General features: G+C 36.1%; 1 protein-coding gene across 1 annotated transcript; it reads right to left on the minus strand.

The window, feature by feature from the left end:
* Positions 1–140: 140 nt before the first annotated feature.
* LOC137737040 (small ribosomal subunit protein eS8) lies at positions 141–3,208 on the minus strand. The gene is made up of 5 exons (XM_068476390.2): positions 2,630–3,208; positions 2,478–2,550; positions 1,195–1,528; positions 534–703; positions 141–440 (listed from the first exon to the last, which is right to left on the minus strand). The coding sequence occupies exons 1-5, from the start codon at positions 2,631–2,633 to the stop codon at positions 356–358; spliced, it is 666 nt and encodes a 221-aa protein (XP_068332491.2). The 5' UTR covers positions 2,634–3,208; the 3' UTR covers positions 141–355.
* Between the last annotated feature and the right edge of the window lie 14,146 nt (positions 3,209–17,354).

The following is a 17,354-nucleotide window of genomic DNA, read 5'->3' on the forward strand; positions in this document are numbered from 1 at the left end:
GCTTTAAAAACCTAATTTTCTGCAATAGAAGCAGATCAAAAAGCACTCAATTATCACAAGATTTAAAGAGTTGATAAAACTCCAGGTTGAAAAGCATCCAAATCCACCAAACTCAACATTCACCACCAGTTTACTTCGACTTGCACCATAAAAATATCAATTGATTAGTGATAGGTCTACAGAACGGTCAAAATCTTCGGAAGTCTGGAATACCGCATATGCCAAGCAAAAGTTGAAAGATTTGCATTAGCACACAGGAAACCAACATATATGTCCTAGATGAATGAAAAAGATTACAGCTAAAACAGATCTCATAGAAAGCCAAAAAAAGAAAGAGCCTCGTCAACAAACTGTTTTATGCAGCAGCGCCAGCACCCTTTCCCTTCTTCCTCTGGAGCTTCTTCATGTAAAACTCAAGTTCCTTACCTTCCAAGACGTACCTGACAAACAAGTTTGCAAAACAAAATAAGACGACGCAAACAAAAGATATACAACTGAAGATAGATAGTATCACATGTTATTATTAGACTCACCCATCACATCTGCCACATTGGCCTGGACGCGAAGATATGCAAGCAAGCAATCTCCCACCTCCAAACTGCTCTTCTATATGGGGGTCTAGAGTGCGACCTTCCTGACGCTTCTCAAGCTTCCTGGTAACATGATTACTCTTCCTTGCTTCCTCGGTAGTTCCTTCTCCTTCCTGCTTGTACATATAACGATGGAACTAGTTAGTTTGGCAATGAAATAAATTATCATCCACTAACAAGTATAAAGTAAGGACTTTAAAAGACAGATGACAACATGAACACCTATAAGAAACCAATATCCTTATTTCACAAACCATGCAGATCCACACATATGAGTTTGATGAGAAACAAAGGAAGTTTATGAAGTTACTAAAAAGACCTTGATGGGCCCTAACAATAAATACCTACATCATTCTTGTTTTACTACCAACAAATAGGACACTAAGATTTGAATCACTTCGTCTCTCAACACTAATCTCACTACATTCACAGTGCAATTCAAGAACTATGTGCAGTTACACGTCATAGTGCAACCATTCAGAAGTGAATACTAATTTTACAACCCAAGTTGTTCTACAATAACAATGATCATACTTAGGTAAGTAGAGGGTCTAGAAATTATCCCCACTGTAGCAAATAAAAGTTTCAAATTCACAAAACTTACATCTGGGGTATCCTTCTTAGCAGCACCGGACTTCTTCTTTCTGCCAATTTCAACTCCATAATGCTGAAGATACCACTGCTTAAATGGAGCGGCATCCACCTGGACAATGGCGCTTTTCACCAGAGTTTGTGTTCTAACAAGTTCATTGTTTGAGGCATTGTATACAACATCCAGGAGACGGGTTTTACGAGTAATGGCTTCGCTGCCCCACGAGAAGTTCCCAGTATCCAACCTGAGAGCTCTCCACTTCACATTGCCTCCTCGAACACGGATTCTCCTTACAGTCTTGTTGCTTGAGAGCTTTGTATTAGCAGGCTGCCGTCCGAGCTCATACCTGTATATGACAAAGAATGGAAAACAATTAGAAATCCACAACACAACAATTGTCTAGCTTTGAAGCAAAGTCCACACTATTATTCTTCAGAAACCCTGAACATGATTAAAAACCCTTCAGCTTGACTCTTGATAAAATATTTGAGCAGATACGAAAACGGAAATTTCACCATTCTTGGCAACGGCACATGCACAAAATTATTACATAGGTTGAGTTCTCATACAGTTCGTAGCTTGATTGTCCCATGGGATTCAAGATCTAAACGGTTCTATCTTATGCTTTTTCTTGCAGGGCAGCCAGAGGTAAACCTGGGACTGCTCATATCATAGTCTTTCTAGCGATATCACTGCCTGAACTAAGCAACTAAATAAGGATGTACATTAAACGAATTAACAAATTCCTCAATTCATTACCGGCAGAAACAACAAACTGAAATTAAAATTACTTTATGCACCAAAGTTGTAAAACCTATATAACATGAAACGGATAGAGCCATATAGCAATAGTTTAAACATTTAAAAAAAAAAAAGCATAAAAAACCTAAAAATTCAAAACAGATGAAACTCGGAGTTTCAGCCTAAACAAGTCCGAAAAAATTGAGTGAAAGCTTTAGTTGCATTTGCTATCTACAAGTTAAGATACAAATCTCATTCTCTCAGACAAGCACTAATCATAATTACCATAGAGGAACCAGTGTTTAGCCTAACAATCCAATAAAAGCAGACACCAACCATCATAAAAAATCAAAGAACATAACGAAAAACTCAGAAATAATTTACGATTATTAACAGATCTGTAGCCTAACTGCCACAGAACAAATGAATAAAAAAAATATTACAAAGGGCAAATAACAAATAATAGAAAATGAAAGAAATTAGAAAAAAGCAATCAAAGAGTAAAGCAGAGAGAAAAGGAAGAGAAATGGGGTTGAAGGTGGAAGAGTAATTACTTTCTCTTCTTCCTCCATGCCTTCTTCTTGCCTCCAGTGGCACGGCGCTTGTGCATCGAGTCACGTGAGATACCTGCATATTATCACAAACACAAAACCATCAGCCATTGCAGCACATAGAGAGGGGAGAGAGAGAGAGGTCTGAGTGGTACCCATGGTTTCTGGACTGGGGGAGAGCTTCGGCTAGATCTCCTCTTCCCTTCGCCTAAAATAAACCCTGAAACCCTCCTTTTAAAAGAGGATTGCTATGAAAACCCTAGGGCAATTATACTAAGCAGAAGGACATTTTCGTCTTTTGAGTGGGTCATTTTTTTAGCCAGACACTCCAATCTCGTGTGTGTGTGTGTATATATAGACGTCAGAATAATTAAAAACGTCTAACTTTGTTTTAATTTATAATTAAGTCTATAAACGTCTAACGTCTAACTCTGCCTATTTATGGACTTAATTATAAATTAAAACAAAGTTAGACATTTTTAATTATTTTGACGCGTGTGTGTGTATATATATAAAGATAACAACACAATAATTAGGAATTGAAATAAACAAAGATGAAGTAAAAGATAAGTAAAGATTGCAATAGAAAATGATAAAATAGATATAAAGTAAGGAAGCAGACTTATATTAATTTACTAATCTTCAATGTTACAAGATAACACCAAAGTTGAAAAGAGAGATATCACTCAAAGAAAAGCACTTAGTAGTATATTTTACAATGCGAAGTCTTAAGCATACAAATAACTGAGCTCGAAGGCTCTTAAAATAGAAAACTAAAAGCAAACTTAAACTCCAGGTGTCAAAGAGGTAGTAGAGCATCATAAAGCATCCTACCATAATGAGCGGCATCTTCACTTTATGCAATGGCACTGACTCAGCTTCACGAGTTGAAAGATTCCTAAAAAAGTGCATAACAACAAGCAGCTACAGGAATCAAAGGACAATTATTTTGAAAAGCCAATAATGGTCGGCATCTAGATATCAGACATCATCTTATCTTCTCTTTATTCAGAGAAAAAGCATTTCATGCTTTATTTCTTTGAACGGATCGAAGGACAGATTCCATAGCAGTCGTCCTTATTATCACCATCATAGTCTTCATCCATGTTATGTTGAGATGACGCGACTTCAGATTCTATCTCCTCGTCTTCTAGACCTTCAATCTCAAGGATTTTTAAAACTTTATCCTTTAGATCTTTCTTTGAGCAAGATGGGTTGGACTCGACCAAAGACTTAAGTTTTTCAGTCTTTGATGATGATGATGATTCAGGGGTTGAATGGGAAGGTTCAACTGCACTCTGCCTATCAGGCTAGATTATTTTGGCTTGAGATGATCCAAGTGGAACTTATCCCACCAACGAATAAAAAGCTTTCTCTCAAGCTAGGGAGCAAAATCCCAAGAACCATCATTGTCGTCAACAAAACCATAATCCCATTTCAGGATCCAATTAAGATCATACATTATCATGAACTAAAGAAACAACTTTTTTTTTTTCAGGATAATCAGCATTTTCTTTACTAAAATTATCTAGAAAAGAATCAACAATGACTTGGGGTAGATAATCCATACTAGGATCCAAACAATAAACCATGTTCTAAACCAGTTAGGAATCTCTTTCAGAGATCTCAAAAGAAACTAGATGATCCAAGTGTGGGAATAGCTAATGTTTTGGAAACATAAAACTACATCCCAAGCTTTCAGGTATTCCAATAATATACCCTGTTGGACTCATTATCAGGGCTGGAGTGTAAACGCAGATGATAGGGGCTATTTCCCCATTCTTCCAAAGAGATTACTTTCAGTATCGTGATTTTTGAAAATGCTATCATGTTGTTTGTTTCACTTCTATATCGATGAACAACATCGACTAATTCTGTTTCTATCAGAAGTCTTTCGTACTAGTATCTTTGCTTGAGGAAATGACGAATATGATCTCGATGATATTTTTCACCAACTTGTCTGGAAGATAATAGTAAATCAGAATCCTCTAGGTTCATCAGATGAATCGCCATGGTCCATCTGAAAGGATTGTCAGCTACATCCTTTTCCCTGCCTTTATTATAAAGGAGAGCAGATGAGATGGCGTTTGGATTTTACTGGGAGGTTGAAGGAGATCCTCTTTGGATCAAGGTAGAGCCTTTTCTAGCGAGAGCTAGATTTTGCTCCTTCTTCCTTTGATGTGCTTTGCAAAAATTCATGCGTCAAGAAGTTAGGCAAAGAGTTAAATTCATCCTTAATGTATTCTATATAAAAATCAAATGTTGACAATATCCCTTGCCACCTAGCCAAAATTTGTTTTGATGCTAAATTTTTAACATCTTTCAACAATATATCTTTAGCAGCCTTACTATCTACCCTTATCAGGAGTCATTTATTAAGAAGGTCACTTTCAAATTTAGTAACTAAATGAACTATGGATAATAGCTCCTTCTTAACATTTGAATAATTTTTCTGGGTTGGTTTTCAGACACCAGAAGTGAAGCAAACTAAAGACTCCTTGCCATCTTTTATTTTCTACTCTAAACTTTTTTATAGCCTTAATCAGAAGCATTTGTTTTTACAATTTTGAATGCTTCCAGATTTGCCAGAGCTAAACACGGGAGTTCTTTGACTTTTCTTTTCTAAAGTCGCACCATTCGAGTTTGTTCCTCGGTCTAAGGAACAAGATTCTTCTTCAGCCTGTGATAGAGTGGTTTTGTCACATCCCGGCACGTCTTGATTTTGGTCGGGGTGTGTTAGGCTTGCTATCCTTGGCTAGGTCCTTGTAAAACTCACCTACATAATTTAAACTGCATAAAAATCTTTGCAATTGTTTTTTATCCAGGATTTCATCCGGAAATTTATCAGCAAAATCGATAGCCCTATCAATAGGAAAAATTATTCCTTTAAGAATATTATGCCCTAAAAATCAAACCTTGGTTTGAAAGAGTTTCACCTTTCGTGTCGAGATGACCAAACCTGCACTCTTCACCACTTTCAAGAAAATACTTAAATGCTTAAAGTGATGTTCTAACAAATTAGAATAGACTAAAACATCATCAATATAGACAATAATAAAAGTGGAGTAAGGATTAAAGATGTCATTCATTATGTTTTGAAATTCAGAAGGAGCATTCTTTAATCCAAATGGCATCCGTTCCATTCATAGTGTCTGAAATGAGACATTGAATGCAGTTTTATACCTCTCCTTTTAGCAATTTGAATATGCCAATATCCAGACTTCATATCGAATTTAGAAAATATTAAAGCTTGATTTAGCCTATCTAGCAGATTTTTGTTATTTGGAATAGGGTTTCTAATCCATCTAAGAGCTTTATTCAAAGGTTTGTAATTGATAACTAACCTTGGCGCTCCTCGCTCAAGTTCAGCGGCATTTTCTATATAGAATGCTAAACAACTCCAAGGAGAGTAGCACTTTTGGATTAACTTCTTTTCAAGAAGTTCGTTGATTTCTTTTTTGCAAATCTCCATCAGTTTGCTATTCATTTGAATGGGTCGAGCCTTAGTAGGAATTTTCTTTTCATCAAAATCAGGCTCATAGGGTAATTCGACAATATGTATCTTACGATCCCAAAGGGCGTTTGGAATTTCAACATAGACTTGTTTTTCAAATTCCTTTTGTATGGACTCAACCCTTTCTTTCACTATGTTTGTGTGAGTTGTTCTTCAGTCCTTTTAAAATGCATTTTTTCTTTCAAAGAACAAAGAAAATTTTCTTTGTTTTGAATATTCTTTTGTATGACATTTACATACTGCATTTGAGGTTCTCTGGAAAATGTGAACTTTACCTTTGTTCCTTCTACTTCAGTCTCAATATCTTCTTCTGAAACTTTAAATGGGTAAAGTATGTTGATAAAAGGAATACCTAAAATCACAGCATGGCTTGGTCCTTTAACCATAACAAAAGGGGTTTCGAAACAAACCTCTTCTTGAATCACCGCGGCATCTAACACCTTATATTGGATTTTCATGGGTTGATTAGTTGCACTATACAAACCTTGAGAAGTTTTTGAGAAGTACTTAGTGGGTACAACTCCTTCATTTACATAGTTTAGATCTGCTTCGGAGTCAATGAGTGTTTCAAAAGAAAACCTGAAAGTTTTGTTAATAGCAAAGGTAATTATAGAATACCATTTTTGAGAAATTACCTTATCGATACTATTAACATACTTCAAGGTCGAGATATTGTTGTTTGGATCGGCAAGCTGTAATACTAGTTCATACTCTGGTGGTTTATTTTTTTTCTTTTCTGCAAAGTCATCCATCAGATGCTGAAACTTGCTTTTAGTTTCAGTTCAATTGCCTTGACTCTGAACCTCTTCTTCAGGCGAAAAATGATAGAGTTCGAGGACTTGAACTCTATGCTTCAATCCTTTTATTTCATCTTTTGTAGCATGGATTTCATGCTGCATTTTAGATAACATGGGTTCCTTAATTTTTTTTTTTTCTAGCTATTATGTCAATGATTGTTTTGAAAATATAAGCTTCAATTGGTTACTACTCACTTGGTTTAGAATTTTCTTTTTCTCTGCCAAATCTAAATATTTTTCTAGAACTTCTCTCTTTTTCAAAGGGTCTTCTAGCCTATCGATTAAGTCTAAAATCAGACTTTCCTCTTTGGTGATAACACATAGATTTAGCTTACAGACACATTCATCTTCTGACTCCACGCTGCTAGCATCAGTTGATGATGTAAATAGTTCTTCATCTTGAAGAACCGCAACTTCATTTTCGCTTTGTTCAGAATCAAATGAATTTTGTATTAGCTGGCATAATTATTTTCTCAGGCCTTCATCTAGATTAAGGTTGTTAATCTTTTCTTTCATTCTACATTGAGGTCTCATATGTCCAACTTTTCCACACTTATAGCAAGCAAGAGGTTTTTTATCTAGTCCTTCTCTCCCCTTTTTTTGTTTGCAAGGCTAGAACTTCCACTTGCGAAATGACCTATAAGGTTTAGAGGATCTATTCGAATTATCTTCTGAGTATGTTTTGGAAAATCTTTTTGTTTTCCTAAAAGATTTCTTGGAAGATGATTTGCTTTTAGGTTCAAATCCAAATTATTCACATAAGTCTCTCATTTCTTTTGATCCTAAAGATCTCTGCTTCATATCATTACACAGTGCTAACCCTTCAGCACATATTTCAGATGTGAGCTCCCCATAAGTATACTGATCGTAAGGTATTAATCTTCCAAATTTTTCTCTTATTCTATTTCGTACATTTTCCGCAAATAAGGAAAGTAATCCAGAAAGAAACCTTTTTTTCCTTTTTTTTCTTTTTTTTTTCTTATTTTTTTTCCCAGAAGTCAGCATTGCAATCTGTTTTAGTAAAGACCTTGACATAAAAAATAAAAAAAATTATACCACCTCAAATGAGATAGAGTTGGACATTTTAGGTTTATTAGGAGTTCTCTAGAACAATCAAGTTGGAGTTCAGAGGAACCTACGAAATGAAGGGTAATCATATATATTAATGTATTCAATGCATCTTCTATGACTACTCTATTTTCAATCCTTGTAGCAGCAAGAATTTGTTCCTTGGCTTTTTTGTCGAGATGAAAATCCCATCATCCGCAAAGTTGTCCTATGAATCCTGCTATTATCGCTTATGTAGTTGTTCTGTCAGGAATTCCTTCTAAATTGCTGGTCGATTAGAACATCATCATGTGTCTCATGGTATTTACTATCTGATATTTTGTTTGACCATCAATGTTTCATTCAACAATGGATCTTCCATCATACTGCACCATTTCACCTATATCATTATCTTCAAATTGATGATTTACAGAGGTTGACCTAAGATAATAATTCTTTAGGATATGCATTCTCGTAACCTTGTGTCCTTGTCTTATCCTATTTACTTGTGGATCTAGGGTTGATTCAGCAAATTGATCTTTCAAATCAGCAATTTGGGTTTCATTAATGACTGAAACATTTGGATTCAATAGTTTTATTGAGCCTAATCTTTTTGCTAAGGCATCAATAAAATTATCATTGTTTCCTAGTTTGTAATCCTTAAGCTTAGGAGCTAATTTAAACATTGGTGAGTCTACCTTATCCTTTTCCCTTTTATTCTTTAAACATTGGTGAGTCTACCTTATCCTTTTCCCTTTTATTCTTCTTTTCTTCAAAAGAATTGGAAGATGCTCTTGGTTATCTAAGGTTCCAAATAACTCTAGATTTGAGAGAATCATTTAGCTTTAATGAATTCTCTATTCTAGACGTTTGTTGACCGAAAGACTGAAGAAACAGGTTTGTATAATTGTTTTGCTATATTACAACTACAACTTCAGTTTTCAAAGAGGCTTTCTATCTCCATTAGGGGCTACTCTATAAGGAGAGGCAATTGTTCCTTTTGAATTGATCTAGATGGACTTTTTTGGGATGTATCGCTCTTTCTTCTTTTCCTTCTATCGTTGTACAAGTCTTAAATGGATTATCTAAAGTATTTATACATTGAGTATATTCAGGAAAGTTGTATTTCTCAGCACACCATCCATACTAAGGAAATAATCTTGTATTAATTCCCTTTTCTATCATGAAGGTGTAATGAAGCTTCTTCAATAAAGCTCTTCTTTCTAGGTTATAGGCTTTTTCTAGCGATTCCCTTTCTAGAGCATTCTCTTCACTAAGAAAATCTTTCTCAATAAGAAAATCTTTCTCAATAAAGTCCGTATCTGGTTCAAATTTTGTTATAACACGGATGTTAGATTCAACATCTTCCCTCGTAAACTGGGGTTGTAAGGGTAGATTCCTAGAGTTCATAGAGGAAGTTGTGGCTCCAGCATTTTCGATCTTATAGAATAGATAATGTACTTGTTCTTGTGTTTTTCTAAGGCTTTCTAGGATAGTCCTTTCATTTTACTGCTATTTTACTGCTCATACGAACTTGATTCAGATGTTGCCTTCCTCAAAGAATTATTTTGAAGTTCTGCCTAAGGGAATCAATGTTCCTTCGAGGACCTAAACTTAGTTTGGCTAACCTATCATTGTTGAAATGTATTTCAACATCTCCATCATCATATTGGTTAATATGGCTAGGTTCTCGGTTTTGGATGGGCTGAGAAGGAATTGCTTCCTGCAATCTCCATTTTTCAGGTAAAGTAACTTCATTCCACCTAATCATCTTGGGTACCACAGTATATGCCTTTCCTAAATTAGCTTGGAACAAAATGGTTTGTCCCTTACTATCTATGACTTTGGCTTGGGGTACAATGGTATTCATAACCTTATATGAGATTCGATTAATTATAGTGAGATTCTGTGATCCAGGGTCTATATCATACCCTTTGGTTTCCACACTTAAGGTAAGGGTTTTTAGGATTCTTGGGTCAGATAACGACAATGAAAAGTTTGGGTAACAAATAATATAAATTGGCCCCTCACTTAAAGAAGACTCTACTAATCCCAACATGGGTTTAACAAAGTTCCTATGTCATTTATCCCACAGACATAGTAGAATTGAGATATCTAACCCTGTTCTGGTTAACGGTTTCACCGCTACATGTAGTAAACCTATATGCAAATAATTGTGACCTTTTGTATATGTTGATCTATCTGGTGTTGAGAGAGTAACTGAAAATCTGCACTAGCATCAGTGACAGAAATGGTGTTTTCAACCGTTTTAATTGAATAGTCTGATTTATATTCAAATGTTCCCTTCTGATATATATCACAAGTTGGGGCCTTAGGGATATTCCAGTTTTCTATGTCCTTTTCTATATTTAGGATAGTTACTTCTTCAACATTTTTACCTCGTAACTCTCGAGCTATTATTGCTATTAGAACCACTATTGCTACCTACAGTTCTTTGACTCAAGGATCTAAGTAAACTAACCCTATAACTAGCAAGTTTTGGTTCTGATACCAAATATGGCCCAGCGACGTCAGACTAATTAAAAACATCTAATCTTGCTTTAATTTATAAGTAAGTCTATAAATAGGCAGAGAATATATATATATATATATATATATATATATATATATTTATATATAAAGACAACAATACAATAATTAAGAATTGAAATAAACAAAGATGAAGTAAAAGATAAGTAAAGATGAATTGAAATAGACAACAACACAATAATTATGATATATTTTTTACACTAGCACTACTAAATATCAATAATCATTTAAGCAAAATAAATTGTGCTTGAACATTTGACCTCACTTAAAAAAAAAAGAAATATCCAGAACTTAAACATGAAATATCCCAAATTAAACATTTGTCCTGATTTAAAAAAAGCAGATAATGTCTTGCTAAAGCAATAATGAAAACACTAGACGTTAATAAAGTTCATCATACTAAACCTGTGACAACTCATCCCTAATTTTAAGTTTTTATTAATTTTAAAAGCGTGAATTTACGAAAATGCCCTAGAGGTAAGGAGTTTGACTTCCGTTGACCATCGATTTGAGAGATGTGGGACTTACACTATGTTTGGATGAGGAAAATAAACTTGGAATTTTGGTAAAAGTCTAAATTTATAAATTGACATACACCAATTCCTTTGTTTGGATTCATAAACATAGAAATTTAGAATTTTCACGTGGAAAAAAAACTTGGAATTTGGGACCTCCAATTCCCAAGTTCAAATTTCATGCAAATAGGTGTCACTTCCCAATTTCTATGATTGAGAGTTTAAAAATCACAAATTCCGTATTCAATTCCATTGTTCTTTTAGGTTAACCAAACAAGAAAATTTACAAATTCTAGAAAATAAAATCTTGTCATTTTAATTTCTGTCATTTTGAAATTGCTTAGTAATCTTAAATTTCTTCATCCAAACATAATGTTATTCTTTTAGCATATCCTTGTAGTACCCGTTGGTACGAAGGCATAGGCGAAAGCCGTTTGTGAGTTCAGATTATAACGGTATAGTTACAGACATTTGAAATTTATTATTTAAAGTTAGTTAAATAATTTGAGCTCCCATTTTGTGGGAAAGAGGCCAATTGGTTTTTAAGGGAAGAAAAGGGACCAATCAAAATAAAAGAAGGGTTGACCAATCAGAAATGAGGGGAGAAGAAAAGGAAAAAAAAAAAAAACAAACAAACAAACAAAGGGAGAAAGTTCCATTTCCCGTGCATGCCACCATCACAACCACCCAATTTCCAACGCCGATTTTGGCCAACTCCGGTGGAGTTTTTCGACGCCACCACCACCATCTTGAAGCTCTCATTCCCCTCTACAAAACTCACCCAAGAACCACCTTGATTAATCATGGTATGTGGCGGTTGGAGGCCATGAATGTCGACGAAAATCAACAGTGCTCCGGCCACTCTTTTCGATTTTCTGGCAAATAGGCAAAGCGATGGCCGATGCCACCACTTGGGCTTTGTAGCCCCTCATTCCAGGAGAAAAACCCATCCAACCTTGACCCCGTTGGACCACCATAGAAGACAAATCGACACTGAGAAGCTTTAGGCACCCGCCAGCTTCATAGGCAAAATTAACCATCTTCCGTCCACTTTTGGACTTCGTGGAAGGTATGAAAGTTGCTCCTCTCTTTGAGATCTTCACTTCTGTGAAATTTGAGAATTTTTGGAAATAGTGGAATTTCCCAGCGAACTGTGGCGGCTGGCAACCACTCGCTGTGGCGCGTGTGGTGGTGTGTGGGCCGAGACTCCACCTGACCTTCCTAGGATAATTTTGAAGCTCCGATTCCGTATTTGACATTCATTTAGGGTACGTAGGCAGTCTAACAAGACATTAGATGCAGCCATACAAGATTTAAGATTAAATAATTGAGACAATAGCTTTGTTTGGGGAATTGAACAATGTGAGGGACATTGGTGTAAAATGTGAATTTTAACCTTATGTGTTGGTGGTTAAATGTTGGTTATAAATCAATGTGTGAAGAATCAAGAAACTTAAGTAAGGAATCATAAGTTTTGATAGTTAATTAAACTAGTGTCTAGTGGGGCTTGTCACCGATGATTACCCCGAAAATAAATAGTTCGGGAGTAGAGAGTTACTACTTATGCATTTTATGCCATATTATATATATGTATATAATTAAAATGCTATGACATGGTTGAGTATTAGATTGCATCATAATATATCCATATGTATATTACTTGCACATAATTATTGTAAATGCTTTGAAGGGCAAAGGTGAACGCATGTCACCCAGGCAAGTTCAGGTGAGTTTATGGTATTAGCGGAAATCATTGAGTTATGGTATGACTATATTGATGTTCTAGGCAACTCCAACTTTGTCCTATTGGTTGCCTATGGATTGTACATGTTGTGTTGAGATGTGGCTAGAGCTCATCAACCTGCACCCTGGTGTTAGTGCTCTCGCCCAAAGACAAGGCCTAGTCTTCATGTGATCGTTCACCTCCTGCACCACACGCTCACCTTGGATCCAAATTTGGTACCAGCCTATCGTACAAACCACATTAGGTGGTTCCGACTCGTAGGTGACCTGCGATTCGTCGCACAACCTTCACGTGATCGTAGCACTTGAGCATACTTATTTACACCCAGCCTGCCGTACAGACCACTTTAGGTGGTTCCGACTCATGTGCAGGTATACATATTGATGAGTTGTTGGCTAGCATGTTATTGAGCTTATTGGCTAGCATATTGATGAGCTATTGGCTATCATGTTATTGGGCTTATTGGCTAGCATATTGATGAGCTATATGCTAGCATGTTATTGAGCTTATTCTGGCTAGCTTATTGATAAGCAATTGGCTAGCATATTGATGAGCTATTGGCTAGCATGTTATTGAGCTTATTGGCTAGCTTATTGATAAGCAATTGTCTAGCATATTGATGAGCTATTGGCTAGCATATTGATGAGCTATTGGCTAGCATGTTATTGAGCTTATTGGCTAGCATATTGATGAGTTATTGGCTAGCATGTTGTTGATGAGTTATTGGCTAGCATGTTGTTGAGCTTATTGGCTAGCATATTGATGAGCTATTGGCTAGCATGTTATTGACCTATTGGCTAGCATGTTATTGAGCTTATTGGCTAGCATGTTATTAAGCTTATTGGCTAGTATGTTATTGAACTATTCGCTAGCATGTTGATGAGCTATTGGCTAGCATGTTATTGAGCTTATTGGCTAGCATGTTATTGAGTTAGCATGCTATTGAGCTATTGGCTAGCATGTTATTGACTTATTGGCTAGCATGTTGATGAGCTATTGGCTAGCATGTTATTGAGCTATTTGCTAGCATTGATTGAGGAGATATGGGTGCAATCATACATGTCACCATAGGTGACTTCCGACTTGTGTGCTAGTATGGGTTATCAAACACATGATTATTTATGTTGCTAACGAGATGCTATGTCATGGTATACTTTTGGATTTACTATTGTTATACATTTGATTTCATGCTTATACGTAGTATGATTTTCTGGAAACCATACAGGTTTTGCAACGAAGGGTTACTACCTTTGATAATTGAAATGATTTTGAAAATCTTTATGTTGCCCACTCACACTTTCTACTTTGCACCCCTTCAGGTTCTGATAGCAAATTTTTGTATCGATGAGGACTTGTGGCACTCCCCAGTTCAGGTGGCTCTTAAGATGGTATAATTATTATCTTAGCTTACTGTACTTTACTTATGCTATGTATCACGTGTGAAAGGGGTCCATAACGGCTCATCGCACACTCGTGTACTTAAGCATTTTTAGGTTTTAATTTATTCACATTTTATACAGTATCACATGCTATGGCTTCGTCACCTTCCAGGAGTTGGCCAGTACATCTCGATTTGGGGTCCTAGTGGATATTCCGGGTCGGGGTGTGTCAAAACCGCAAATGCCCAGAGGTCATCCATAAACATCTTAATGAAATTTGGCTTGTGTGGGCCATCCAAGGTACTTCAAATATGCATCAGATCAGTATCTTTCACTAACTTCATTGAAACTTTTAACACCTGATTGTATGGAAGACCCATGGCATGTAGCTCAGAAGGTAAGTTGGTTTCGCTTCTCCGAAAGTAAAACTTTCACCTAACTTCTTCATTTAAGTAATTGCTTTATCCCAACCTGCATTCATAACAGCTGCAAGATTTGCATCGCCGTTATTCCTATTCCTCTCCCTCTTGCTAATAGGTTAAGATGCACTGGATGTAGCAACAGAAAGAGATGAGGTAGGTGAAGTCTAAGGCATCTCGAAGATTTCGCAATCCTCATATTCCAACCTTATGTTTTCAACTATATCTATTACTGTTTCAGCCATACTACTCATGGCTCGGTCTCTCCCAAAGACCGTACACAAGCGTGGATACAAAGGAAATGGCTTATTTAGTTTGCAAGATGCATTGAGATGTTTCTACAATAAGAACCCAAAGAAATCAAGGTTGAGATTTTCAAAGCAACTAATTGAGAAAGAACAAGAAACAAAATGTACCTTCACCACAACTTTAGTACTTCGTCACTATCCACAACAATACATTTTTTTCTCGTCGTCCCAACCAAATCCAGAGGTATTCATCATCTCATATGTAGAGGAATACTTTTCTTTTAGACGCTTCAGTTTATTTTGTATATGCTTCGACTCTGTATTAATGCCAGGAATCTTTTCCCACATCTTGGCGGTAACCGTTCCAAAAGTGCCAGCCTTAAAATTGTTGGTCTCACACCTAACACCATTACCAACCATCTCCTCAAGGATGGTAAGCAGCACATCCTCCTCATGATCAATCCAATTGCATGAGGTGGCTATATAATCTATCAAAGAAGCCATATATTACATAGGTAACACAAATAAACATATTGTTAGTGGAGCAAACATGCTACAATTAATACAAAGAAACGACTTGCACCATAACATTTACCTAAAATAGCTCATCTACCCAAAAAGTGTGAAATTTTCCAGAATAAAGTAGACATATAAAAGAAACTTGTGTCAAATTTCATGGGTTTTCGAGTTCGGGATGTATAGGAAAATTGAAGTCTAAAACAGGCATGTTATTGTTTTTCTGAAGAAAAAAAAAATCTGCAGCACCGAGTCACTTCGGAAATAAAGCTGATTTTGTTCCAAAGTGTCAATCTAAAATGCAAAATGCAACTTAAGTTGTAGATAAGTAGCCATTAATTTAAGTAGTAGATAAGCAGCCACATATTTGTTAACATACTTACATGAATAAGACATTTAAAGGCTTTCAAACAACACATTCCAGCCAAATGGTAATCATAATTTTGATTGCTTAATCAAAGGCTTTGAAACAACACATTCCAACCAATAAAAAACAATTACAACAATCATTGTAGCAGTCTTCAAACAATAAAAAATAATTACAACAATCAACACATTCCAACCAATAAAAAACAATTACAACAATCATTGTAGCAGTCTTCAAACAATAAAAAATAATTACAACAATCATCTCAGCAAATTGTCATCAAACAATAAAAATAATTACAACAATTACCATCTCAACCAACTTTCAAATCCTCTTTCCTCTCCACTCATCATATATATTCTCTTGCAAGATTATCCCTCCATCGAGTCCACATTTGGCTTGACTCAACGGTTTCAATGTAGGCTGATACTTGCGGTAAATCTTCCCCTATAGGCAATTCATCAAATACAAGCCTTGTGTTTTCCTCAGAATCATACATTCTGATAAAATTATGAAGTAAACTACATGATGTGATCATTCGTCCCTGAATCTTGATTGGATAATAGGAAGGACTCCGCAAGATAGCCCAACGTCTGTTGAAAAGGCCAAAACATCTCTTAATGACATTCTTAGCATTTAGTGTTTCATGTTAAAATATTCTTCATGATTCCTAGGTGCACATGAATTGTCTCCCCACTCTTGCAAATGGTATCTAGTACCTCTATATGGTGCCAGAAAACCTTCACCATTCATATATCCAGAATCAACCAAATAGTATGTAACTATATTGGTTAATAATAAATTTTAGTTGTTGGCCAACAAAAGTAAGGAAGAATACCAAGTACTTGTCTATATTACCGTTTAGGACCTTGAGATCATGTGTGCATACGTCTAACACATATACAAATAATTATGTTATTTAATGATTTTACTACGATGCTTACCTTAAAGCATCTCTATTTTGATTCTGCGCAATCTTCTAGGATAGGGTTTGGTTTTGCAAACAACATGTCTTGTAAACAGAGCAACACACGCAATACTCTATGGACATACTGACTAATAGTTTCAACAAACCTATTGAATCTAACTTGAATTATCCTATTTTTATTGTGGTGGGCTAATGTATTAACAAAAGTAGTTTCTTGCTCCTCTATTGTAACATGACCATCATCTCCTAATCCACCTCGAGTTTTTAGTAAATCACATAAAACTGCAAATGCATTCCTATCCATTCCCAACTCCCTCAAAGAGTTAGTATCACTCAATCGTGTGACATGATTTATCTCTTTTCTCCTAACATGAAGTCTAACAAATGTGCTCTGCTCTAAACTAGCTGTCACATCCCAGGCCCAGGGTGGATCACTTCCCGAGCCCGCTCCACCACCATAGCACGATATTGTCCGCTTTGGGCTTACCATTCCCTCACTGTTTTGTTTTTAGGAACTCACGAGCAACTTCTCAGTGGGTCACCCATCATGGGATTGCTCTAGCCCCCTTCTCGCTTAACTTCGGAGTTCCTACGGAACCCGAAGCCAGTGAGCTCTCAAAAGACCTCGCGCTAGGTAGGGATGGGAATATACATATAAGGATCACTCCCCTGGGCGATGTAGGATGTCACACTAGCTCTTTCCCTTTGTCTCATTTGTCGTTGTCTGTAACTCAACAATTGCATTCATAGTATAGACTTGTGCCATTATAATCCAAATGTTCATAAGAACAATGAAATGAGTCTCATATCCATCCATGCTTTCATATGCAACAAAACAATACATGAATGAATCGAG

This window comes from Pyrus communis, chromosome 13, assembly GCF_041283825.1.
Source record: "Pyrus communis isolate YQ-2024b chromosome 13, ASM4128382v1, whole genome shotgun sequence".
Lineage (NCBI taxonomy): Eukaryota > Viridiplantae > Streptophyta > Magnoliopsida > Rosales > Rosaceae > Pyrus > Pyrus communis.